General features: G+C 40.7%; 2 protein-coding genes and 1 long non-coding RNA gene across 4 annotated transcripts; all 3 read right to left on the bottom strand.

Annotated features, from left to right (window-relative positions):
- Positions 1–3561: 3561 nt before the first annotated feature.
- Positions 3562–10044, bottom strand: LOC149269479 (uncharacterized). The gene is made up of 2 exons (XR_016269860.1): positions 3733–10044; positions 3562–3666 (listed from the first exon to the last, which is right to left on the bottom strand). It is a non-coding gene; the product is annotated as an uncharacterized LOC149269479 (long non-coding RNA).
- Positions 10045–22072: 12028 nt separating this feature from the next.
- LOC108612440 (speckle-type POZ protein-like) lies at positions 22073–23298 on the bottom strand. Its single transcript, XM_018005322.2, has 2 exons — positions 23146–23298; positions 22073–23093 (listed from the first exon to the last, which is right to left on the bottom strand). Exons 1-2 carry the CDS (start codon positions 23157–23159, stop codon positions 22166–22168), a joined length of 942 nt encoding a protein of 313 aa, XP_017860811.2. The 5' UTR covers positions 23160–23298; the 3' UTR covers positions 22073–22165.
- A 379-nt stretch (positions 23299–23677) lies between these two features.
- Positions 23678–25458, bottom strand: Jhbp6 (Juvenile hormone binding protein 6). Of its 2 annotated transcripts, none has more exons than XM_018005799.2 (6): positions 25311–25458; positions 24939–25031; positions 24735–24888; positions 24539–24672; positions 24334–24483; positions 23678–24250 (listed from the first exon to the last, which is right to left on the bottom strand). In XM_018005799.2, the coding sequence occupies exons 1-6, from the start codon at positions 25393–25395 to the stop codon at positions 24051–24053; spliced, it is 816 nt and encodes a 271-aa protein (XP_017861288.2). In that variant the 5' UTR covers positions 25396–25458; the 3' UTR covers positions 23678–24050. The 2 variants fall into 2 exon arrangements, with proteins under 2 accessions (XP_017861288.2, XP_089323192.1); XM_089467066.1 differs by having other exon boundaries at positions 24939–25028.
- Between the last annotated feature and the right edge of the window lie 460 nt (positions 25459–25918).

Here is a 25918-nt window from a genome sequence, read left to right as displayed (position 1 = left end):
TAATCGATAGCAAAATATCGGGAGTATTTATCGATTTTTGGAGAAAAACTCGATATTTAAATCAACTCAGCTCGTCGCTCTGATATACATATATGTATGTACATATACTTTTGGGATCTGCCACGCCTCCCTCTGGTGTTATATATTTTTAACAAAACCATTATACCAAGATTTTCCATTGATTAAATCTTTATTTCGGCTTATTGGAGGCTTGCCTCTAGATATACACTTTTAGCCATAGATATCCAAAATCTGAATACAGAGATATTCTTCTTCAAATGTAAAGCTCATATTGTCATATATCTTCAAAAGGGGCCTCGTTCAGCTGTTGATTGTATGAATACTTAGAATTCGTTTATTTGTATTAACATTTTAATTTGCTGTTTTCGGACCGTGAACAAGTGAGTCCAGGGCTGGTCAATATTCTGAGTGGATTTTATTTGGGGTGTCTATGCAAACAAGAAATGCAATTAAATTTACGCATAACTTTGCATTTCTAATCGTTTTGCAGAACTTTTTTAATCACTTCCACACCTATTCGCAGCTATGCAGAGAGCTGATAATAAGCTCTGCTTAAATTAAAAACTTTTCACCCTCCGAAACTTATTTTCATCTTTTATTATTCCTGCTTGGTTTCCACTTGCTGCTGCAATTTGCCAACGCTAATTGCAATAAATTTGCGTTAATAAACTGAAACTGTGGCGAATTGCCAGCAGCATTTGCCAAGTGGACCGACGGCGCCCTGCCAGCAAATTCGGCTCATGATACCCTTACAGAAGCAATTATCTTATGTTTTTTAAGTTCAGGCTTACTTTTGTACAATTTGATTGAAGGGAATCCATTCAAACGAATCACTGAACTTGTTTACTCATCTGTATGCGAATGAATTCAGTCGGACTTTCCCACTATTCTAATCTTTCTTAAAGTTAAAAGAAACTGTATTGAGTCAAATACCCATAATAGATTCCAAATTGCTTATATAATCTTCTATACATTATGATTGAAAAGAAAAGAAACATTGAACTCTTTCGTTGATTTGTGTGCGAATATACTCTATATATCTTTGCTAAGGTTAAAGTCAGTAAAGGGTACTCTCATTGATTGTCTTTCTAGATCATGGACGTATTAAGGAATCTCCTGAGCACTACCATTTAGGCATAGCAAATAGAGCATTTAGGACGATGGTAGGGTATTTCTGGTGCGGCACAACTCGGTGAATTCGCTTATCATTACTTATGAGGCCAAAAGTTGTACAAATAATTTTCGCTCTTAATTAAACATAATTGAAAACAGGGATTTTTGTAAATTTTAAGGTATATGTATGTGTCTTGCGTAAGCGCTAAATATGAAGTGGGCTTTAATAAATTATAAACCTGCTGTTCCTACCGCTCAATTATATTAATTGCAGCTCTTGAGCTTTTCGACTTCGACCACGCCCACAGCAATTAGCCTGAACAACTAGTTGGTTGACTTTTTCGTCGACGCTCTCAGAGTGATTAAAATCGCACAATGGACAGCCCCAGCCCCAGCCCCTGGGACCCAAGATGACCAGCGCGATGGCTCCTTCCATTCCTTCCATCTTCAGTCTCTTCCGGCTAAACCACACAATGCCTCACATTTGCATACACTTTGAACTATTTCAGCAGCTTCGCATGGGACCCCCTTCCGGCCCCGAGCCACCAGCCAACAGCTACTCGTTGACTCGACAATTTTGCGAAATTAACCTCAGACTCGACGGCGGCCTCAGGTCACGTTGCAATTTGCCAGCGTTCACGTAAGCCACTTGGGTCAGCCCGGCATCAGCCCACTGGCCGCATCATTGGTCAGTGGACGGGGCTGCTGACGTTGCGGCATTGGCATAAATTTAAAGTGACTCGAAGGAAGCGGAGGGGAGGAGGCGAGCACTGACAATAGCCGCAACTGTAGCGTCGTCAGCTAACTAATGATGCCCTAAATTGAATCTAATCATCATTAACAATTACACAGCAGCGGCGCTAGCTCGTGTGATTACCCCCAGTCAGAGCAGCTCACTCGACCATTAAGTCTAATCATATGCAAATAATTAAGCGCACTGACACAGCCAGCACGGACCAGACACCCGGTCAGCCAATGAAATATTTCCCTTAGGTCCCATCGTGCAGTTGTCGCCAATACTTTTGTGCTCTCTGCTCTCTGCTCTCTCCCCAGCTCGGTCTGCTCTCTGCTCCCGCCTCCCTGCATTAACGTCAATGTGCGTGCCAGATAGACAGGCAGTCTGGATATGCTGCTGCTGCCCTGCTCTCGCCTCCTGCTACATGGGAATTGTCGTCGTCAACGCTGTCGAGTGCCTGCTGATAATGCACACACTCGGTTCATAGGTGGCTAATAAATTTGAATATTAATTGTCAGTGTCTGTACCTGGGCCTGGGCCCTGGCCAGGGTCTGGACCCTTATGCCTATGCCAATGCCTATGCCTGTGGTTGCACTCGGAGATTAAAATGCGCTCCTGCAGAGACTTCCTCTGATTTGGAGAGCTGGGGCAGCTTTCAAGGGCTCTAATTGCTTTGACCACTAAATTAGGTAATAGAGCCAACGATCTAAATAAGGCTGTGATTTCATCGTGTTGCGTATTTACTTAGACTACATTTATTTTACCTATATATCAGTTTTACATATATGTATATGTATATCTATAAGATTGGAAAGTATCTAACTGAGGTTAATAATTAAGCAACAGTAAATCAATATATTTTTGTAGAAACGATATATGTATCAAAGATATGGTTGATTCTTTTTTGTATTTCCTTCGATGAGAATCATAGCCAAATATATATTTTAGATCACTTACATAATTCTTAATAAATATTATTAGCTCATTTAGTTGATTTACAGTCGCCCACCATCTTAATAATCACATCATTGTTTCAATATCTACAGAATGTATCACTCTTAACATAAAATCTGTCAAATAATTCAACTAGAGAAGAGATTTATTTATTGTCATACAGCAAAAAACTTTTTTTAGTTGTCACGAATATTTTCACAAACGCATAAAACGTGTATTCCCAAAATGTTATCCATTATGATGCCGGTCCTGTCATAATTGATATTATAACAAATTAATTGTTAAAGAAATATCACAGTAATGCAATTTCTTTTTTTGGATATTGTATTTTTCCTATCAAACTATCACAATAAAATATTATTATAGTTTGAATACTTAATAAATAAAATGCATATGCTAGGATATGGAAATATTAGTAATATTCAATAATTATGATAAATAATCGATTGCAGACCAAATGAGATAAGAGCATAAATCAAGCCGATGGTGGACAGCAGATTAAATACTATGAATACTCTGAGCTGGACTCTGTAAATGATATTAATTGAATAAAAATCAAATTATGCAAATATCAAAAGAAGTGCAAGATGGAATTTTTCGTAAGTTAAACCAACAAATTACAAAATAAGCAAGGAAAATAAATTGAGAGCATTTTCCTATCGCCTGCCCTTGTTCGGTAAAGTCATTTATTTACCACTAAAATGTCCCCGATGAATGCATTTTTTGGCCGAAATTAATGTCTGCTTAAGTTAATAATTTAAATGCGGATGTTACCCAAAGGAGAAGCGCAGACAGAAGCTGAGAAGCGTCATATAGTTAAGACTGCCTGGCTGAGAGATACTCTGCAAGCATGTGAGAGAGGGAATCGTTGCATAGTTAATAATATAAAGATAATATGGAATACATACAGTAAATGGGAAATCCGCTTGTCAGATCTGCTTGATCGAACCGCACTGCACAGCTGCGTGCTTGCTACTCGTGTGCTCATAAATTTTTCAATCACTTCTATTTCGCGCACTTTGCAGTTAGAGAGATTGAAAAATTGAAAAATATGCCCCGTTGCAATCAAACGGCCAATTCCTGCAAACTTCCACACCCGAAACTCTGACCAATAAGAGAGGAAGGACCTGGCATGCAAACCAGGATAAAGCTGTTGCCCGGCTCGGCCTGGACTGGCCTCAGCCACTGGGTGGCTGCCACGATTAATTTAACGCTCCACTGTGTCAAGCTGTTGCGGAACACTCGCGTACACTGGCCAAAATGAAAGAGCCACAGCCTGCATTCGGGTCGACTGCATTGCCTCTCGCTGCCTGACCAATAGAACATTTTCCGTTTCCGTTGCGTTGCAAAAATGTTTCCTCCTCCTCCTCCTCCTCTTGCACCCTTCACCGCCCTCACCAAGCATTCTTGTGGGCACTTGCTTGCGGGAAAGTGGGCGAGAAGTGCTCTCGCCTCTCCATAGAAGTGCATATGAGTAAGGCCTTCAAGGCTTGCCGGACTAGAGTCGAGATTCGATTCGATGACTACGAATTGCCGTTGCGGCGCTGCCAAATAAAAATGCGATTTAATAGCTGAATTACGCCCCAATATGTGTGTATATCTGTATCTGTAGCTGTCTGTCGACATTTCTGCTGCGTTAGGCAACTTTATGAGTCCCACAAACTTCCTGCGCTCCTCCACAGCTCCCCCTGCACCATTGACCCCACTGGGCAGGCTGAATGCACTGGACTCTGGACTCTGGACACTGGGCAAGTGCAAGTGTGGGATGGAAAGCTGCACACGCAGCAGAATTTTAAGCCACGTGGCCATGGATGACCCAACGCTTTTGACTTTTAATTGCATTACACGAAAGTCATATATTAATTGCATAATTGAATGCAGCCAACGTGCAATGGCCGAGCATTTGCTGCCTGGTTGCACACTATTGCTGCAAATAGCAACACAAATGAGGCTTCAATTGCTGCACGCTGCATCGAATGAAGCCAATATTTGGATAAATAAATAAATTTAAGTCTCCTGCAAGCAATTCTGATAGTTTATCCATACTAAATACTGATGGAAAAAGGCTTCATTAATTATTATCTCAGCTCATCTACATCACCACCTCACTTGGGAATGATCTATTATGATGAAATTAAAGTTAATCAGGTTAGGTATCCAAAAAATAATTGTGGTATAATAATTATGCTCCTGAAAGTTCCCTCGTCTATAAATCATCCTCATGTCAAAAATGGCAAAAAAAAAAGATATATCTTAATTCAAAATTTAGACGTCCGACTAATTCAATTTTTATTTATTTATTTATTTATTTATTTATTTTTTTTTTTTTTTTTTTAATTTACCATGAACCCATTCTAAATGGGAAATCATATAGTGATGGGTTTGTTAAAAAGTATGTAATAGGCGGAATGAGGCGTGGCAAACTTCTTTTAATATATGATTTCTATAACGTACCAATAGCCATATTCATCCTCGGGCTTGCTGTATTGTAAATTAAACCGTTTTAAAAAATTTTAAATATAATTTTCTAAACACCATTAGGACGAGCATGACCTAATTACACGGTTTAGGATATTTCTATCTAGAACACACTTTGTTATTATATAACGAATGAAATTCAAATGTAAAGAAAAAAGATTATTTAATTTATTATTTTAAATTTCATCATATTACAAAAGGTCTTAGAAATGTGTTTTTCATTAATATTATTTCGCATCTGAGAATAATAATGTTATTACTTATATACACACATTTTCTTATACTTAACGCTTCTTCGTTTACCTTACAGTCCTCTTTATAGCCTATTTGAATCACCTTCATTCTAATAAAGTTGTGGTGTTGAATATTTCGTTTAATAGACTAAAAATTTGATATGCATAAAGTTGTTGTGGATAATTTATGAGAAACATGTTTATTATTTGGTTTCTATTCCTTGAAACTATTTGTATAATAAATACGATGATATTTGAGAGTCATCTATTCGGCGTAGTTTCTAAAGTTGATGTGAATAAACACATTATTCGTTGTTTTAAGTGGCAGTAAATTGCATATTTCTACTCGTGTTATCGCGGCTCTAAAACATGCGCGTCATTCCGCCCAGAAAAACAATCTGCAGAACACTTGTAAAACTTGACAGGCGTGCAGCGGACAAGTTTTACGGGCGACCCAGCCTCCTGCTCGTTGGAGAGTGGTGGAGTCCTTTCGCAGCAGAGTGCAGTGCAGCAGCAGCTTCGTTGGACCCTTTGCAGCTCCCGCTCAGGCAGAGCCCCACCAGCCAGCGATACACAAACATTTACAATTTATTGCACATTTGCCTACGAAATATCGTCCAATTCAGGGCAGCTCAGACATTTAATGGAGTATGCAGATGGGGGCTGCTCCATGCCCCGTCGCAGTTCTCTACGTGCTTGGGAGTGCTACGGTGGGTTGGTGGCACTGTTGCCCTGATGTGCTGCGGTGGGTGTGACATTACAGCATGTTCCATTGCACATTTGATGAATTTATTGCAGTTTAGAATTTTTTGCCCAATGTGCAGCAGTTGCAATTTTCCCAAAGACACATGAAACGAACCTCAACAGAAAAAAATGGCAAACTGCAATACGTTCCCTTGTTGCCAAAACAAAATGGAAAAAAAAAACAATACATAGAGTCTGCATGAATATTAGATACCCTCTAAAACGTATCTCTAGGTAATGGTAATGTCGATAGGCTAAAAACAATGTCGACTGTTGATCGAGCATAAATGAATTAAAAATATTCCTCATAATATCCTTTAATTAACAAAATTGAAACGATGTCCTTTAAGCTCAGTGAACTAGTTCAATTGAACTCTGTTCTACAACATATAAAGATGATGTCGGATATCGATGCTTCTCCTGCCATAAGTGAATTGAAAATATACTCAATCAGTGATTAATTAAACTGAATGTCCATTATACTCCCTGAACTAGTTCAATTAAACTCTTTTCAAGCTACGATTGTCATATGCCCCGATATATATAAAGAGGATGTCGGATAACGATGCTTCTCCCGCACGTTTTCCATGGATGAAACTGTCAAAATGAACGCTTAGAAACTTATTTATAGTTCGGCGTACACAATTTTCGTTGTCTGTGCCAAAAACTTGGCCCTCTGCAGGCCAGGCAAGCGTGAGAGCATGAAGTGAAGTCGAGGCGATATAGATAAGCATTATAAAGAATAGCCCAAGTGTCATATGGTGGCTGCGCGCAGCTGTCAGCTCGAGTTTGCAGCTACACTGGTTTACTTGGTTGATGTGAGTGGAAACTCTTTAAAATGAGGATACACTGCTCTCTATCTCGCTCTCACTCTTTCGCTCTCTCTCTCTCTCTCTCCCTCTCTCTCTCTCCCTCTCTCTCTCTCTCTCTCTCTCACCTCAGTCTGATTAAATTGTCTTTTGGAGCTGCAAGGCGCCTGAATCACCTGAACGCTCTAGCACGCCGTCGTCTGGTTAATTACCCACTGATTACAGCTAGCTGCAGTCGTTGGTGCTGGCCACTTGCTTTATAGTTGGCTAAGTGGTATTTACGTTTTAATTTAACGCTTCTTTCGGGTGCACAGCAGTCGGAGGTGGCCATGCGCTTTCGGTTTCAAGAAATGCAATACAAAGGCGAAAAGCAAAAGCCAAAAAGCAAGTCGGATGCCAAGGCTTAAAAAGCTTTAAGGCACAACTGAAGACGGTCCTCTCCTGGATTACGGTCAAAGGGGCTGGACATTACCGTCTGTAATTGCTGCGGCTACGGGCAAGTCCCGGACAGAGAGCCAGACTGTCGGACAGACAACTGTTGCCGTCGCCCAGTCGCCCCAATTGGAGTTGTCGACGTTGTCGCCCATTCAAGTGGTTTTTGATGACAAAATGAAAGGTAATTTTGCGCAAATTCTCGCCACGATTTTGCCAGCAGCGGCAGGGTGTCCAGAGCAAATGACAAGTTATGCCCGGAGCAGACGCCGAGTGTGAGCCATCAAATAGGCTTTGTGATGATCGTTAATGCAAAAGGAAAAAGTAAGAAAGGAATTGGCCAGCCGGCAATTGGCCAACAAAAGAACGTTAAAAATGTGCAAAATTATAATGAAAGCGCATTTCGGCAACCGGAAATTGTGGCTGCATTAGAGATAAGTGCTTCAATGGTGTCACGAGATGGCGAGAAGAAGTTCCCTAGCCCCGAGAGGAGCTCCTAGAGCAGCTGCCGGCTTTAATCAATCCGAGACCCCATTAAAGCACGGGCAACGCAAACAATGGCCCATGGCAATGCCTAACTGGGCATATAAACGATGGCTGGAGTATCTGTAACTGCATCCGTATCTGTATCTGTATCTGTATCTGTATCTGTATCTGTATCTGTATTTCTATATCTAGCTGTAGCTCTGTCTGTATCTGTCTAACTGCGGATGTGCCTGTGTGTGGCGGTAAATCTTTATAAGCGCGAATAATTGGTTTCCTCATTTAATGCGAATGGTTCATGGAGCATGCCAGGCGAGATGTAGCAGTGGGGCTGGCAGCAGGCTGGCGCTGCAATCGTTGTGCTGCCGTCAAAGAAAATGCTTCACAATAAACATCAGCTTTTTTTCGCTGTGGCCCCGGTGGCTGCCCGGTCGGCTGTCAGTGCAAACAGCAGGAGTCATAATATTGCAACAGCATCGGGATCACAGCAAATGCTGGAGTCAGAGTCGAAGCCGCTGCCGGCCGTGACTTGGGGGAGCGAAAAGAAATTGCTGGAAAAAATTAATTGCATTTTCATTATGTTGACTGGCTGCCTGAGTTAGTCCGAGTCAAAGGGAGAGCGACAGGCAGCAACAGCAGCAACAGCAGCAGCAGACAGACAAATGATGGGGATATAGGCACTTAGACATCTCTGATATGGGGCTATGGGGCGGTTGATACATATTCCTTCTGACAGTGCGAAATGAATAAAAATGAAATGATTATGCTGATAAATCATAAAGTATTAGGTGTTAAGATCTATTGACAAACATAAAGGATTGCCTGGGTACATAGTTCGGCACTTGCATAATCAACCTACTTTTAGTAGATACTACGAATACTTAAAGCCACGCGCATTTCAAGTGGATTTCCTTATCATAGCCATATAAATTGATCTATAAAAATATGTGAGGTCGCACAACAATAAGAAACCTTTCTTATCGCTTCGTACGAGCTACAGAAAATTGATTTCAGCAACTCTGTTATATAAACTCGGCTAGACCAGAATAATGAATCGACTGATAAGATCAGATGTGTCACATGTTTCTTTCTATTTCTACATAAATACATACATCGGATCAGTTATTACTAATTCATTACGAATTTTGCGAAGCTTATCTGCCCAGGCCCTTAAATCTCTTTAGACAGTAAAGTTCGCACTCTGCTTTAATCAATAATCTAACTGAATTTTACCCCAAACTCTGCTACCAATCCCTTTAGCAATTCAGCCACGCCCACTCAGATAACTGTCATGAGTCAAGCATTGCGCCGATATGGGGCGAGTGCCGCAAAAGATAAATAATTTGCTCATTTTATTTACATAAGATACTCGAAGCGAGGGCTTTCCAGATTCGAGATAGCGCTGCTTACTGTGAGACGGCATCTTTGCTGAATCGCTTGCGAAAACGACGCTGACTGGTGCTTGTCGAAAGTAGAATAGAAGAATCTCACACTTGGTCAAATGGTACATGTGATAAGCCTGCTATTCTACTTGCCAATCCACACCGTTTGAGAATCACAGAGAAAACACATTTTCCGAAATCAAAACTCACTCGCGACACTAATTCGAGCGACGTGCACTGTAATCACAGGTGGCAATCTATAGCAAAATATATATGTATGTGCATATATATTTCTGTCAATAAGTGTATCACATTATATGTAGATGTATATAGCACATAAGAGGAAGTCGAAACACGGCGCAGAACTAAGCACTTCGGAGTTCAATAACGAAATAATGACATATTTTCATAGATATCGCTTTTTATATGATATGCCTTATCTGACGACGGTATTTTATTTACTTTACCTTTACTCAGGCAATATCTTTCTGACAATACATGTGTGCGTGTGCGTGTGAGTGGTGTGTAAGTGTGTGAAAAGCAGATAACTGGATTTGGATTGGCCGCTCTTATCGATAGTAGGAAACGTCGACACACACTGACAGAGATATGACGACCTCATGACGAATATGCCATGAATAAATAGCGCCAAGTGCATAAAGCTAGGTCTCCAAATGCATGCGATGAATCGGGCCAGCAGGTTATACACAAAGCGAAGGGACTCCCATCTGTCCATGGTAAGGTGAATTGGACAGAAATTGCTCGCTCTCTCTCTCTTTATCGATGGCATATCACCAGAGGAGACTGCATCGTGGTCACTGGGCAAACAGCAGTCGAGAGCGGCGTGAAAGGCCGTGAAATGCTTCGAGCATATTATTGATAAGCAGAAAAGAAAAAACCCCAAATTCAAGCTATATCACTCGCTGCATACATGTGTGTACCTACCACATATATACTCATGTACAGGTAGACGACTATATATACATTTTGGGTCGGTATCAATAAATGCTTCCACTGTGGCAGTTACCAGCGAGCGGGCGCGATAAAATATAGACATTACCTTTGATAAATGACAATCAGGTGAAGAGTTTAAAAAGGCGGACACAGTACCGGACTATTTATTCCCTGCTTGGGATAATCAAATATTGTAAATTCTAAAATAAAAAACTGATCAAGTTAGCTGCTCAAAATTGCTCTGTGGTTAAGAGACGCATTTCAATCAGATAAGACAACTTCGATTGGCGGCAGTCCGAGTAAATTTTTAAAGTTCTTCCAGGCGAGTGCCCGACTAGGCGATACCCTATACGCTTTGCGCTAAGAGACGTCAATAAAAAATTCTTTAAATATGTTCGAGCAAGCGTAAGAGCCGAAAGAGCACTTCTCATCAATGCTCATACTATATATTTGCCCAAGCAAACGAGCTGTGCAAACAATGTTTTCATGTATGATATGCGTGTCAATCTCGAGTAATCTATCCATAGACTGACTGTGAGCATATGTTACAAGGATGGCAAATGCTATTCGTACTGAGTTTGTTTAGGATATCAACATGGTCTAAGCCGGGAATATCTAACAGCACTTTCACCCGATCCATTTGGCTGCAGTCTTCGAAATACTCCCAGCTAAATCAATGCAGATACAGCAGACAGAGAACAACATATTGAGCAGTAAAATAGTTATATACCTAAGATAGCTGTACGGCACTGTGCTGAATGATAGGTGTGAAAGAAGTTGATAAACAAATCATTTCTTGTAAAGTGAGTCGAGTAAGTGTCATCGCATATTTCAACAAAAATAGGTGAGTAGCTCTTGCAACAGAGGCCTTAGGAACATAAACCCCATTTCTTGTCTTATCGATTTTATGCTGAGCTGTGTATTTCCGCCAGAGTGTTCAAATCACCCAACTAACATTTATCGATATTATATAACGCGGCTTGACTAGTCCCAACGTTACAAATTTAACTCGAAAAATACCAGTTTGTTGCTTCGCCGAACGAATATAAGTCGCTATATCTTATCTTGCAGCAAGCTAGAAATTTTTATTGATATGTATTACTTTGAGATTTTCTATACCTGTCAAAAAGCAAACAAGCCAAAAGTTCGAATATAACATTAACGGATGACTTATCGTGCCATGGGCTATGGAAACTTCATGGCGAAACACTCGCCCTACTTTGTTTCACCCCGATTCTAACTGAAGCCTATGATGATCTACTGAGATTCTAGAGATAGGGACTACACATATTGAATTGCCTAAGAAATAGAGAAATAAGTTCACACCTGTATAAATTAGAATACTAGAGATTTTTTCGGATATATAATAGGAGAGAGATACAAGAAGGAAATACAGAGAGAGACAGTTAGATATTTTTAATAAACAAATCTTTACTATATGCATATATGAGACTTGTTCTAGAGTAATGCGGATAATCAAAGTGAACAAACGCATGAATTAGTAATGCATTTGATACGTATTATAAAGACTATCTTTATGTGACTTTGTGGCGCCAGTCTAAAAGATACTGGCACCAATTGAAAATTAGTCGGCAAGTATTCTATTTGTCATACTAGTTTCTTATAATTGTAGTACATAAAACTATATTGTAAGGCCTTTCAAATGCGCCCACATTCCTCGCTGTAGCCGGAACTGTCGAAATGGATTTCGACTGTATCTCGAGAGACACAAATCGCTTTAGAGAAATTTCAGTTTGATTATATTACTGGCATTTTGCAATCAATAATGCAAAGCTGAACGAGGCTAAGAAATACATTTAAATTCCACAAAGGACAGGCCAGAGACTCGCTCAACCAGTGCAAAAGTCCTTCAGGGCCTTGCGGCGGGGACTGCAGCATATTTGCACGTAAGATTGATTAAAAAATACGTGTTGTGATTGCATAATGAATGCACAAATTTCGATGTAAGCGGGCGCAGCGGGGCTTGATTGGGTTGCGGACAATTCATTAATGCTTGTAGAGGGCCAAAGTGGGGAAGTGCAGGACTGGGAAGGAGCTGAGATGGCACAAAGCCAAGCTAACTTTTCAGAGAAGTTTGGCAGGTGAGGCTGTTGAGAGAGCTGTTGAAAATCCATTGATAAAGAAATAATAATTTCCGCTCTTGCCGCCCACCAATGCACACAGTTTAAGATGATTTTCAATTTCCGGACTTATTCAAGCCAAAGAAAAAATATTCACTTGCTGCAGTTTAAGGTACAGTCTCACGCCGCGGCGCGCCATAAGGTCGAGGACCGCTAAATGCCAGGCCGGGCGGGTGGGGCTCAGCCTAGGCAGATAACACCTGCGGCAGCCTGCAGCCTGCAATGAAAAATCGTTTAATGGCACCTTTCGCACACTCTGGGCGCACAGCCAGAGATGAAGCCAGGGACTGCTCGGGGAGGACGAGGTGGGCGGGGCTGGGGCAACCTTTTGCAGTCATTTCAACTGTCAGTCTGTTTTGTCAGCAGGTCGGCAGGGCGCCACTTCTAGCTGCAGGCAGCAATTGCAACACTTTGCAGCCGCCCTCTGAAATGGGAGCAACCTGCAGCAATCCCTTTGTATAGAGCAGTCACATAGCCAACATCATTTGTCAAGCTCTCTGGCAATTAGATTTGCCCTATGACTATTTCTATTTCAATAGGCTGCCTGTGTCTGTGAATGCTTTAATAGAATATGCCTGTCTCGAAATACCCTGCAAGCAAAACTGTTTTGCACAATATTTAAAGTGCTTCCTCTTTGCACCTTGCTGATTATCGAAGTCATGGAATACCGAATACTTCGTAGCTATTGGATCGATATATGTATATGCAAAGCTATGTATTAATGGCATAGTTACGAGATAAGACGCTCAACGTTAGTCACCTTCAGAGATTAAGATTCACCCCGTGGGCCATGACGAAGTTCTATTCTATATCGAGCTCTAAATATTCCTGGCATCATATAAATATTTATAATAGCAGAATGAGCTTCGATCTACACCAGAAGTCTTTCATCATTTTATTCATCTATCAATTACCCCCATTGCTCCAGGCCAGAATAGCTCTCTTTTCTACCAAGTTTCAGCAAAATAGGCAAACACCTGGGTCACTTGACTGGGACTGTACGTCGTGTACTTTAAAGACGGCGGCCACATTTATATACCTTTTCCATTTATATTATATGCGTTTGTTGACTAAGTTAGTTTAATATTGAGACATTTATAGCCCTGATAAGATATACAGCGCTGCCCGTAAGTATATGTTCCACGCTGTCACCTAACATATGCTGGCATATACATATAAGTACATAACATATACACGCATGTGTATAGGGGTATTTGAGCGTTCCACTTTAAACAAGTGATTTCGATTTACGATTAGAATTCGAACATTGGTAAACAGCTTATGCATCACTGATAGCACTGCGTCAATGGAGGTCTTTCTGGGGCTTCTGCTGAGCGCATGTCGTTTATAGGAAATTGCACTTGAGTCGAAGCGAACATGTCATAAATTTTTAGCTCAGTTCATAATTTGATAATCACCCTTAGCAGCTCTGACTGCGATTGCTAATTAATGGCAGTCGATTCCCTAATGCCAAAGTTTTAATCAATACCCAAAACCGCAACAAAGTCAACCATCCGGTACTGCAGCTAATAGACCAGGCCCACAGCCACAACCACAGCCACAGACCGATGCCACACCCACACAGAGAATGACAGCCACAGCAGGGACACCTTCGCATGCCGCAGCACGTAGAGCTCGTTAGACATTTTCTTAAGCTAATATTTTCGCAGCGCACGGTCAACATGGACACGGACACGGACACGGGCTGCTGCCAGAAGGAGATTATTCAAATGATTGGAAATTATCATGTCCTTGCATCCATTTTTGGCTGCCCATTGTCCAATGTCCATTGGCCGATGGCCGTTGGTCGTCGGTCGTCGGTCGTCGGTCGTTGCCTATTGCCAGTTAACAGTGCTGCAGCTCCCGTGTGCAAACAACAAATTGCATTTGTCATCTGCTGCATAAATAACGAGATAATACCGTAACATAATAACTGTCAAGGGGGGTGGCCAAGGCTGGCTGAGAACTGCTTCGTAGGTAATCCACCTTGCATTTGGTCTGGGTTGCACGTGTCTCCCGTTTGAGGTTTGCATTGGAAATGGCAATGACGGCTATGTGTGCTTGTCTGCGTGCGTGTCTGTGTGTGCGCGTGTGTGTGTGTGTGTGTGTGTGTGGTGGGTGTGTGCGAAATGCGAAATTTGTATCGTCGATTTGCATATTTAATCAAAATTAACATGACCGATAAAATCAATTACACATCCACACACACACACACACATACAGACACACACACACAGAGAGACATACCAAAAGGAGGAAAACAAGTAGCACTCGTCTGCAAGATACTCACACACATCACTCTCACACACACGCACACGCACACACACACACACATCGCACACACATCAGCAGTCTCGCAACTTGTCGAAAAACAATTGCATTAGAAAATGTCGCCATTCTCATTGTCATCCTGCTCGCTCTCATCTCTCTCCCATGCCGAGGACTTGTACAATTTTCGGTTCGTTTGGCTCTGAAATCCTTTTTGCAGAATCTACGACCATGTCGCTCTCGAGCTGTGTAAACTGCAGTGCCATCCGTGTAGCCACACGTGTGTGCGTGTATCTGTGTGTGTGTGTGTGCGTGTATTACTGCATTGTTTTAGACACTAATACGACCAAGGGCTTATCCTGTCCAATGTGCTTAAATTGTTTCTTCCTGTCACACTGATTTTCCCTACTCGATTTATCCATTGCGCCTTTGCCTTTGTTGCTTCCTCTTCCTCTTCAGCCCTGTCCCATCGAAGTTTTATTATGCAGGCCGTAAATCGAAATAAATATGCAACTGCACCAATCTGATACACAAATGTGTAATCTATTTAATTGTATTTACATACATTGAATTGCGCCAGTAGCTGCGCTCTCCATATTATTTACGCACTTCGAGAGCCATACACTTGCCTGAACCAAATGAGAGCTGGAGCCTCGAATATTCACTGGGCAGCAGCATCTGCTGATGCCTGCACACAAGAACTGGTAGAGTCCTTGCAGCCTGGTCAATTAGTTATGCAGTCGGATCAGCTAAGCCTCAGCTAGCGCCAATACGTTTCGTTTACAGTTAATAAACAGGAATACATACATATATTTCATATGGCTTATGCAAATATCGGAGGTTCTAGTTCAAGTATGAGACGATCGATTTTTCCAGTCAATGCTGCTGCTAAATTATCTGTACAGTAAGCCAGTTCATAAATTTGGAATTTCTAAAAATATAATTAAAATATATTTAAAGATAAATACTTTATGCATTCATTTCAATAAATATCATATGTTCATATGTTAAATCCTTTTTCAGTGCCCATTTAGGTGCTGCTGTAAACTGTAGTTATTTCTCAATGACCATCTATTCTACATATTTCCCATATTTTTCAATAATTATTTCCCTTTAATAATCTCTATGTTTCTTAGTTCAATAATATTCCGTAGGGCTGTGAATTGAAGCCTAGCTGGCCGAACTGGCAAATAAAGTACCCCCATGGAGCTGGCAATTTTATTGAAAGTATATTCTAGTTTTGTCAATATCTTAATAAATAAATAAATAAAATAAACATATATATTAATGTAGCTTTTACGAAAACTGATGAAGAAAGTTGTGAATTTTCGAAATATATGATTTCGATTCAATACGGTAAATAAAATTAAATCATATTTCAAATATCAAATGTGTTTTAGCAAATTTCAATGAAGCCAAAATAAAACTTGAACTATGGAATTTCAAATAATTCAGGTGCAGCTGCATTAAAAGTTTTTTAGATTAATATTATGTTTATGTTATTATGTTATTATTATTGTGTTATTAGAGAAGCTAAATAATATAATTATCGCTTAAGGATACTTTTTGATTCAAATAGGGTGAGTCTTTTGTCTTCAGTTAGGATACATGTATAATATTATTATTCGGATATATATATGATATTTGTCAAGCATACAGAAAGTGAAGATTGTATGACATATTATTGAGTCTTAGGTGTTATCTCTGCAATATGCAGAGCCCTCTAACAGTGATATTCAGTTCTTAAAGGGGTGTCATAAGCGAATTCCTGAAATTTAATTATGCTTTTATTGCCTTTATCTAGAAACGGGTCGCTTTACACGAATACATTAAAAAGTATTGCCATTGAATTGAAGGTGAAGGTAAAGTTGATTTTTCCATTTAATAATTTCTCGCAGGCAAATTAACACCAATTGCAAAGGGACTAAGAGGAAAGGAGCGACCCACCGATAGACCGTCAGACAGGAAAACTGCTTAACTGTCAGAGGCTGCCCAAAAGGGATATCGGTTCGGTGAGGGGATGTCAGGGCGGGGAAGGGGTAAACGGACTTCATAAATTCGCATTGATTGCGTTCAATTAAAATTCAGTTATGCTCCGGCGGCGTTTGCCAGTTACAGGAATATTTTAATTAATTTTCACGCGTTCAGCACAAAATTTTCGTTAGCTGCCAAAGTACATTTCGAACGATTCTCCATTCTGTTCGTGTTGTTCTTGTTGTTTTTGTTGATGTTGTTGGTATTGCAGCTGCTCCTGTTCAATATTTCCATTTAGCATTTATGCCGCATTTAAGCTGCTGACTGCAAAAATACATTGACTTTTTTCAATCATTCCCCTTTCTGTCACAAAAACTTTAATTATGACAACTTTTGCCCAAATCAGCAAATTTTACAGCTATAAACTGTGCATAATGAATCGAATTTATCGAATTGAAGCACCATGTATAGGCCTAAGCTGTTAGGTTGATTTGTTCCATTTTTAGAAACTAAAATAAATTACATATAATTTTAAACAACAGTTGAGATAAGTCAACCTAAGTGAGCAACTAAACTTTAGTAAAATTAAGTTTATCATTTACCAAAAACTATTTACTTTTAAATAAAACTAGAGAGCGAATTTAAAATGGATGTGAATAAGTGTTTAACATTCCAAGTGTTGTCAATTTTAGGTAGATCTGCTCATATATGACAATTTAAGGCAGGGTAAGTCATGAGAGCTACCTTAAAGTCGACTAAGACTTGCATGCGAATTGAATAAAATTGCAACGTATTGAACTGCGCAAATCCGTCTCCATTAAAGCCACAAAATGCGATAACCTTTAAGTGCAGTCAGCCTCTCGATAGAGTCGTCTCTGTGTCGTCTATGCCCTCCACCCCAAGGGCGCAGGCATCAACAGAAACATCATCATCATCATCATCATCATCATCATCATCATCATCATCATCTTGTGGGTCTATAGATACTTTGTCTAGCATTTCAATTGGCAAACATACTTCAGCTGGGAAGCTACACGAGGTTTAGAGTAAAAAAGCCGCACACGCTGCGATAAATAAACAACAAGCAGGCGGCTACCCGCTACCCGCTACCCGCTACCCGCTCCCTGAACTATGAACCTGTGAGCCCCACACTCAAGTCCACGCAATGCCAATGCCGAAAGCCTTTCATCTACTCCAGTGCTCAAGTAGCAACAAAGCACACAAACAACTGCCACGACAACGATAGCGAATTCAAGTGTGATTTTCGAAAATGGCAAAAGTGTGTTTTCTAAATCTGACTTTAGCGACAAATATTCAAGGCTAAACACAAGACACCGCAGCAGCAGCAGCAGCAGCAGCAGCAGCAGCAGAAGAAGAAGAAGATTTGAAGTCTACTTTGGCTTCTTCGCTAGACTAACGACGAGACGCTCCGTCTGAATTTCAATGTTGATTTTTCAAATTATTTGCGAAGGTTTTCAAAATGATGATGGCCCACACACACACACACGCACAAACACCCACCCAAGCTCTGCCTTCGTGGCGTCCCCTTTGGCCAATAGATGTTGATGACTTGGCTGCCTTGTTTGCCTGCAAATGTGCACCAAATGGCTGCATCCTCTCAACAGCACTGCCAAACTTTGCTCTGTTTGCTCTATTTGAATTTATAGTTCGACAGCCCTGGCTTGACGGTTTCGTATATCATGCAACTAATAGGTTTTCTTAGCATAGACTTTATTTTCCTAGCTGCTGTTGTATGTGAAGGTGTTGTTGTGAATTTTCCTCCAGCCATTTACAGTCTTATTTTACATGACATTCCTTTAATTGCATGTATTTTATTTGTTTATTTATTTATTTTATTTTATTTTATTTTATTTATTTATTTTTTTTTTTTTTTTTTTTGCTTTTGATCATTCAAGTTTACAATATTTCGTTTATTCCGCAGCTGTTTGACGTAATAAATGGCGAAGCTGTAAATCTTTTTAGGGGCCAATCTGGCCATTAATTAAGATCTTTCGCGCACTGGGTGGGGTAACCGCTAATTAAAATACCCCCAAAAGTATGCAACGCTGCTGCCGCAACTGCAGTGCTCTGCTTGGGAAGAGGTGCGGGCAGCCTTCTGCGCTGTGACTAATTCATGCAAAGTTGGCTTTTTCAACTGCAGTTGCAAAAAAAAAAGAAAACGCCACAAAAACTGTTATGAAATTCATTTAAAGTTGACGTTAAAAAGTCGCCAAAAAAACGAAAATAGAGCTGAAAAAATTGGGAAGCGGGAAACAAAAGTTTTGTTCTTGTAACAAGGCAGAGGCAGCCAAAGTTGGCCGTTGATGAACTGCGACATGGACGTGGACACATATAGACAGCTGTCCCGATCCGTTCCGTTGCCCTCCGCCCTCTGCCGTCCATCTCAACAGCAGTCAATTTAAGCGGCTTAGAAGCCGGCCTTTGGTCAGCATAGAAATTGTGAATACGCTGCGTATGCGCTATATTTGTGAATTTATTTTTGTTTTGGCTCGTAATCAAATTTACATATTTGGGCCAGTGAAATTAATTATAATACCGCCACACCCCCACAAGGCCCGCATTGAGATATGAAGCCAGAGAACGGCAGAGAGAGCGATAGAGAGAGGGAGAGAGAGAGAGAGGTGTGAGTGAGTGGGGGAAATGCTATGAATACGAATTGCGGTGCAGCTTTTGGGTTGGCTTTGGCTTTGGCTTTGCGGCTCAGAGCCCGAGCCATCTCCGTCTCATTCTCTGACTGAATGTGTTGGTAATTTCATTTGGCCATTTCGTTTGCCTCTGCCACCTCGCACACCCGCTCGGAAGCACACACGTCCACACACATGGCAAAACTCATTTCATGGGTCACAGGGTACAATCATATGAGAGGCCAACTGAGCAACAGAAAAAACCTGGCCAAAAATTGATTATGGCGAAGGCTGCAACGCCCGAGGCCCGAGGGTCGAAGTAGATGGCAAACCGAGCAACTATCATCAAAATCCTATTAGTTGGCCTTGCATAAGGAATAGAATAGAGCTTTGTCCTTGTCCAGTTGCCTGCGTTTTGTCAGCGTTTATTTGCCAAATTAATTCCCAAAAAGGTAAGCCAAACTTGCGATTTGAAACAATCAGCGCTGTCAAGGCTGGAGTGCGGTACTCACACCCTTTTTCCAGCCCCTCTTCACAGCTACACACACACGCATGCGAAAGAATAGTCCTTTTGTCCTTTTTGGTGCAACTGTTGTTTGCCCAGCGGACAGAAGACGCCACCTAGACTATAGCACACAATTTGTGACAATTCCTTTTTGTGGATTAATATTTGCTCTGGTTCTGTCCCGGCCAACGGCAGACCCCGGCCGGGCAGGGCTCTGTGTCCTTTTTGTTGCCGCCATCGCTGTTCGCTTAACTTCACTCGGGCATCCTGACCGGTTGCGCTTTTCCTATCCTCCTATCCTCTGCTCCCTTCGTTAGTTTCTATTTGTTTCCACACTTTATTTAAATTAACATGCGCATATTTTTTAATAGTCCTGCCAGCAAGTGTGGCCAGAAAAGCACAGCTCTGCCGAAGGCTCCTCGAAAAGGATGTGTCGGACAAAGGGCTGCTATTGTGATTTGAGTCCCAACATAATTATTTTTAATGCTACGCTCATTGTTTTAGAACTTTATAATGTCTGGGTCTCCTGCTCAATGTTGTCAAATTATTGTTAAAATTAGCAAAAATTGGCAAACTTTTTCAGAGCAAAACGGGAAGGTCTTTGTAATCTCGATTCGATCACAGAAATTCATGCTAAGGCTCTGACAAAATCTACATTTGACTAACATTTTAGTTCGAGCTCGATTGTGAAAATTATTGAATTATTATTGAATTTTATAACAGCTTGGATCGACTCTCATTTCTCTGGCTTATATAATTGGCAATTAGCCATAAATTGACTTTAGATAATCTGAAGATGAATCGACTCTACGTTTAATGAATACCTTTAGAAAACTGCATCTGAATTCGAATGCAGTCTTTCAAACAACATTGAATAGTTCTATGGTCTCAACTTTCCTAGCAGAAATTCGTTATTCCCTGATAGCCATACTCGAGCTTACAGAGGAGTAATTTAATTTATAAACATATTTTTTATTGCTATTCATATAAAACATTCTAATCAAAGAAAAATAAATAAATAATAAATAAAATTCACTTATTCTGTAGAAAATGAATTTATTTGGCCCTCTGAGAGTCACTCTAGCAAATTATTTAATTTTCGTAATTGGCCCCAAAATAAATGTGCCCTCCACTTTGGGGTAATTGAAAAGTGCGCTTAGCAGCGAACGCAGGAAGAAGTACTTAAGCAGGACAAATGTGGGCGGTGGCATATATGTATGAATATCCATTGAAAAGTACATACGAGAACGAGCGATGCAGTCGAAGATAAGAGATACCGCTTTTTCTCCTTGCCCGAGTGCACAGAACTCGAGACTGTCACGACCAGGAGTGCTTCGCGGACTCGAATTTCCACTGGCCGGACTTATAGCTAAAAAATAACAAATAACATGGTCGAAAATGACTTTACTTCTTCAGCGGCACAATCGGAACAAGTACAACAACTACGCCCGATTAGGTGAGGGCTGGTGACTATGACATCTATCCTGATATATGGCGGAGCATACATGAAACTCCTTTTTGTGTACATCGCACAATGTCTGAAAAAGTGGGCGTCGTTTGTTTTTCAACCGCCTTGAGCTCCTTCTGGTCAGCTCTCTCGGTGCATGCACTAAGACGCCACTTGAAGGACACTAATGCGCCTACCGCACAGCAGGAAGCAGCTTTGCTTTAAAAAGCCTCAGTTCCCTTGCCTCAAGTCTGTGATGCATGCTGATACGGGCGACTGTCTTTCATCTATGGTAAGAGAACATAGCAATTTAATATGAGCATACTAAAACTCCGTTAGTATTTAACTGCGAAATAGGTTCATATTTCCTTGAAATACCTGATTTAAATATCTATGCCACGCATCTCAAGAATATATAAATAATAATATAAAATCTTTGATCCAAGCTGGAAGTGTAGGATAAATCAATAGCGACATGGAATCCGTAAATACTATTTTATTGTCTATTTCTACATACACTTCGGTAGATATACATATCATAGCTAATCAGTTAAATTAATGTTTTATTGCTTAAAGTTATAGAAGAAATCATTTATTTCAAATTGGCTGCGCAATTTGATATCTATACTTAGTCAACACTTTTGAAAAAAGGTGTAAAGAGAACCGCCAACATAATATAACAGTAAATCAGACAGAGAAAGAGAGAGAGAGAGAGAGAAAGAGAAGGGGAGAGAGAGGGAGAGAACCCATGTATGTTATTTAAATAATTGATTTCTAATATTGGATTACTTGAAGTTAATCAAAGGACATGACAGAATTTGATGAGTCGACTCAGTGACTCAGTCGTTAATGTCCGTAACACGAATAGCAGTTGCAAGAGAAAAAGGGATCTAGTTCCTTCTGGCCGGAAGCATGTGAGCAACTCCTGGCAATCTTATAGAGATTCTCGTACTTTTGCGGCAAGGTGAGTAAGCTCGATTTGCCAGGTCCTTCATAGAAGTCCTTGGCCGTGAATTTGCAAAAGTCGATTAGCCCCAGTAACTCAGAAATATACTCCCCATTCATTTTTCCCTTCCCTTCGATTGCCGGAGTAGCCACCTGTCCATTAGTATCTATTTTCTCATCTTCACTTTCAGTGTCTGTAGCAGCAGTATCAGGACCATCGTTATACAGATCGTTATACTTTATGTACATTTCAATCAAGTTGAAGCGCTCTGGCTCACTGATTCTGCTCTCGACCACCTCAATATAGCTTTTGAACACATCTGTGCTAAACTGGTAAATGGCCGAGTGGTTGAGCACCCTCTTGGCGTGATTCTTGAGGTCACGAGAGACATGGTCGATCAGCAACGAGTAATTCAGTGTGTGCGCGCACTGGAAAAGACGCAGAAGCTCGTCTGTGTCGAACATTTCCTTGCGGTATAGTAGATGTCGCACACAGTCCTCCTTGATGGACTCTACCAGGTACTTGTTGCCGAACTCTGCTAGTTTCACAAGTGTGTCGAAGTCGTAAGAATCAAGTTTCTCGTCATTGTAGCCATACACATATTCACGGAATTTCTCGAAAACCTCTGGCTCCACATCGTTCAGCTTCACTTCTCCGCTGCTGGACTCATTGTAGTTGCCATAGAGCATGCGATCGAACACCTCAGAGGCGCAGCTAAAGATCAGCTTGTGGCACAGAAATACCTTACTTCCATCCGCAGCTTCGATAATAAATTTGCAGTCTGCATGGCAATTGGTACGCAAAATCTTGGTCAAAGAGTCGAGCATCCTTTGGTTGACAAAAATTAACTAAAAATTCCGCTACGATCTGTAGTACTTACCAATTAGTAATCATTATTTCGAACTTTTGCGTTTGTCTTAAGACATAAATAGAAGTAGCTTGCTCAGATATCGAATCTCAATCAATTCTCTTTATGCTGTAATCAACAAAATATTTTCCTTTGGTCAATCAAAAAAAGGTTGCTTTGTTTTTAGAGCGGTTCACATCTTGATTTAAGTTAAAATATCCACAGAGCTAAACCTAGTATTGGTTTTGTGCATCTATTGAATCTATTGCATCTATGAAGTTACTTATTATTTGGAATGTAGCCTCCGTTTTATAGTTCAACGCATACAGAAGTGTATACTTCCTTAAATACAAAAGACTAGAAAATCGAATTTATATGCCGGTTTGTTAATGGTCCGACTACCTAAAAAATTAACATATGTAGTTATAGACTTCAAAAAATTATAATTATTTCCGTTTTTTGTTATCGACAAAAACCCATTCAAAAGTCGGTAATAAATTGTCGAGACTGCTCGACTGCAAGAAGACGAACTGAGCTATTATAGGATCTGGAATTGCTACGTTCATAAATACCTGATTTCTCAGGTCAAGAATATATATATATATAGATGGGATCGGCCATGTAATGGGCACGCATTTTAATAAAACCATTAAACACTAATTTTCGATATTTCGAGTACAATAAATTTAATATTTGATCAACATACAAGCGAAAAAAACAAAACTTAAGCATTATAATTACATTTAATCTATTCGAATTTTTGTTGGTGATTTAAAATGAACCCAGTATCTATTTACATTTGATTCGACGTTATATATTTTGAGTGAGAGCAAGACCTAACTCATATTGCGAAATCCAGCATAGACAGCTTAAATAATCTTATTCCGATAGCCGAAACCAATAAATATCACTAAGAGCTGAGAGTTCTTGTACTACGTTTATTTTGGTTTCGGCTTCGTTTTACCATAGAGTTGCTCCGGAGTGGGAATGTCGCTGACAAAGTAGTTTGCTGGTATGAAGTGGAAAATCTTTTTCAGAACATCGAGCAGAATGTCCTCGATTGTCTGCGTGATAACCGTGTATAGAGCATCTGCCAGCATTCGCCAGTTGTCGTTGAAGAACTTGTTGGTGCTGTCCTCTGCAAGAGGCACAATTAGAGAGTAGAGAGCGACAGACAGAGAAAGAGAGAGAATGAGAGAGAAAGAGAGAGAGAGGGCTCACCCAATTGCTTGTTGCCATTGAACAGATTAGAGAAGTATGACTTCAGGCCATCCATTTTGAAGTCCACGCGGCAGTTGGTCACATTGTAAAACGTGAAGCCGCCCTTCGAGTACAGTCGCGTCTTTGTGTGCATGGTGACAGTCATGTTATCTGCATAGGGACACTTGCCAGTGGACGGATGCGAAAATCTTTGAGCAACTCTCACCTGCGTCTAAAAACACCTGACCACGCCCGTTTAGTGGTATGAGCAGAATGCGCCCGAATAAACTGTAGTCTCCTTGAAGCTTCATTACCGGCAGCGTGAATGTGGTCTTCCAGCTGTAGTCCTTTTTGAAAACTCTGCCAGACAAAGCAAAGCAAGATAATATAAGGAGGTGAGTGTGCCTCACGGTGCGACTTACAAGCTCTCAATCACTTTGGTGTGACCGAATCCGAAAATCTTAATGTTGGCCAGCTCGACTTTCAGATTGATGGCATTGCTGTTGCCCTGGGATATGCGTATGCGGTTCAAATGGAATGGATCAAAGCTTTTGATGCTTGTCAGGCCCGGAATTCCTGTAATATCCAGTTAGATACCCCAAACACTGTCTATGTCAGCGACTTACCATCGTTTAGCTTGTCGAAGAGCTGCTGAATGCTTTGCGTGGAGCAGTTGACGAAATTCTTATCGGCTATTTTACATTCTTTGATGTAATCTGCTGCGGTTCGATTAAAATTGAGGTTTTGATTTCAGTTGAGTTGAATTTCAAAATAAAAAGACACAAATAAATGCAGAGAAACAGATCCGGTTTAGTGGTGCAATATTTGACAATAAGCCATTAAGTGGGTTAGTTACATTGCGTGCCGGCCTAGCCAGCGCCAAATGGTTTCTAAAAGCAAGCGCTGCACTCGGCCAAGCAATCGCCAGCCACAGCCCATCAAAGCTAGAGGTAAGTGCTAAGCCTGATAACTAAGCACTCAATCCACTTGACACTTACGCGGATCAGTCAGAAACGGATCATCGCCCCGAGCGAAGCGAATGAGCAATGCCAGGAGCACAGCGCGTCGTATGAGTTCGCTCATCGTGGTCCCGAGGAGATCTCTTTATGGTCTGCAGCTCTGTTTTCCTAGCGACTGACCTCGCCAAGCAATGAATGAAAACTAAGTTGCACGCGTGGAAAATGTTTAGCAGATTTCAAAAATATTGTGTCTCACTTTCGTCGCAGCGGCCTATGAAAAACTTGATTTGAGCGGCTTGCGGAATTACGCAATGTCTTCGACTCGACAACTGGCCGAAGTGCTCACAAGAGAGAACAGACGCTGTTCAGTTTAGTTCAGTTGGCACCATTATTTCATCATCGGGTTTCTTGTGTTTTCTTGTTTCTCGCTGGGGAAACAAGCCGATGCCAATAAAAATTCGCAAGTGTACGCAAAATGTTGTCACTGGCTTGGTTACCGTTTGCATTGCGACATCACAATCAAGCAATTAATTAATTCTCTATCATCGATGTTAACATCGATCCGCTTGCTCTCGAAAAATTTCGATTTTCTGCTCGGGCTTGAACTTGATGTATTGAAACATTTTTAGATACATTATGCTATCACA

This window comes from Drosophila arizonae, chromosome 4 (genome assembly GCF_054131065.1).
Source record: "Drosophila arizonae isolate 15081-1271.41 chromosome 4, UAZ_ARI_1.0, whole genome shotgun sequence".
NCBI classification, from domain to species: domain Eukaryota; kingdom Metazoa; phylum Arthropoda; class Insecta; order Diptera; family Drosophilidae; genus Drosophila; species Drosophila arizonae.
This window is presented reverse-complemented; position numbering and strand designations above follow the sequence as displayed.

Excerpts from the sequence above, each read along its gene's own strand:
- Jhbp6 (XM_018005799.2), bottom strand. The coding sequence starts at position 25,395 with ATGAGCGAACTCATACGACGCGCTGTGCTCCTGGCATTGCTCATTCGC. Across the intron at positions 24,484-24,538 it reads TCAGGTGTTTTTAGACGCAG|ATAACATGACTGTCACCATG; the intron begins GTGAGAGTTGCT and ends GTCCCTATGCAG. Across the intron at positions 24,251-24,333 it reads CAATGGCAACAAGCAATTGG|AGGACAGCACCAACAAGTTC; the intron begins GTGAGCCCTCTC and ends TGCCTCTTGCAG.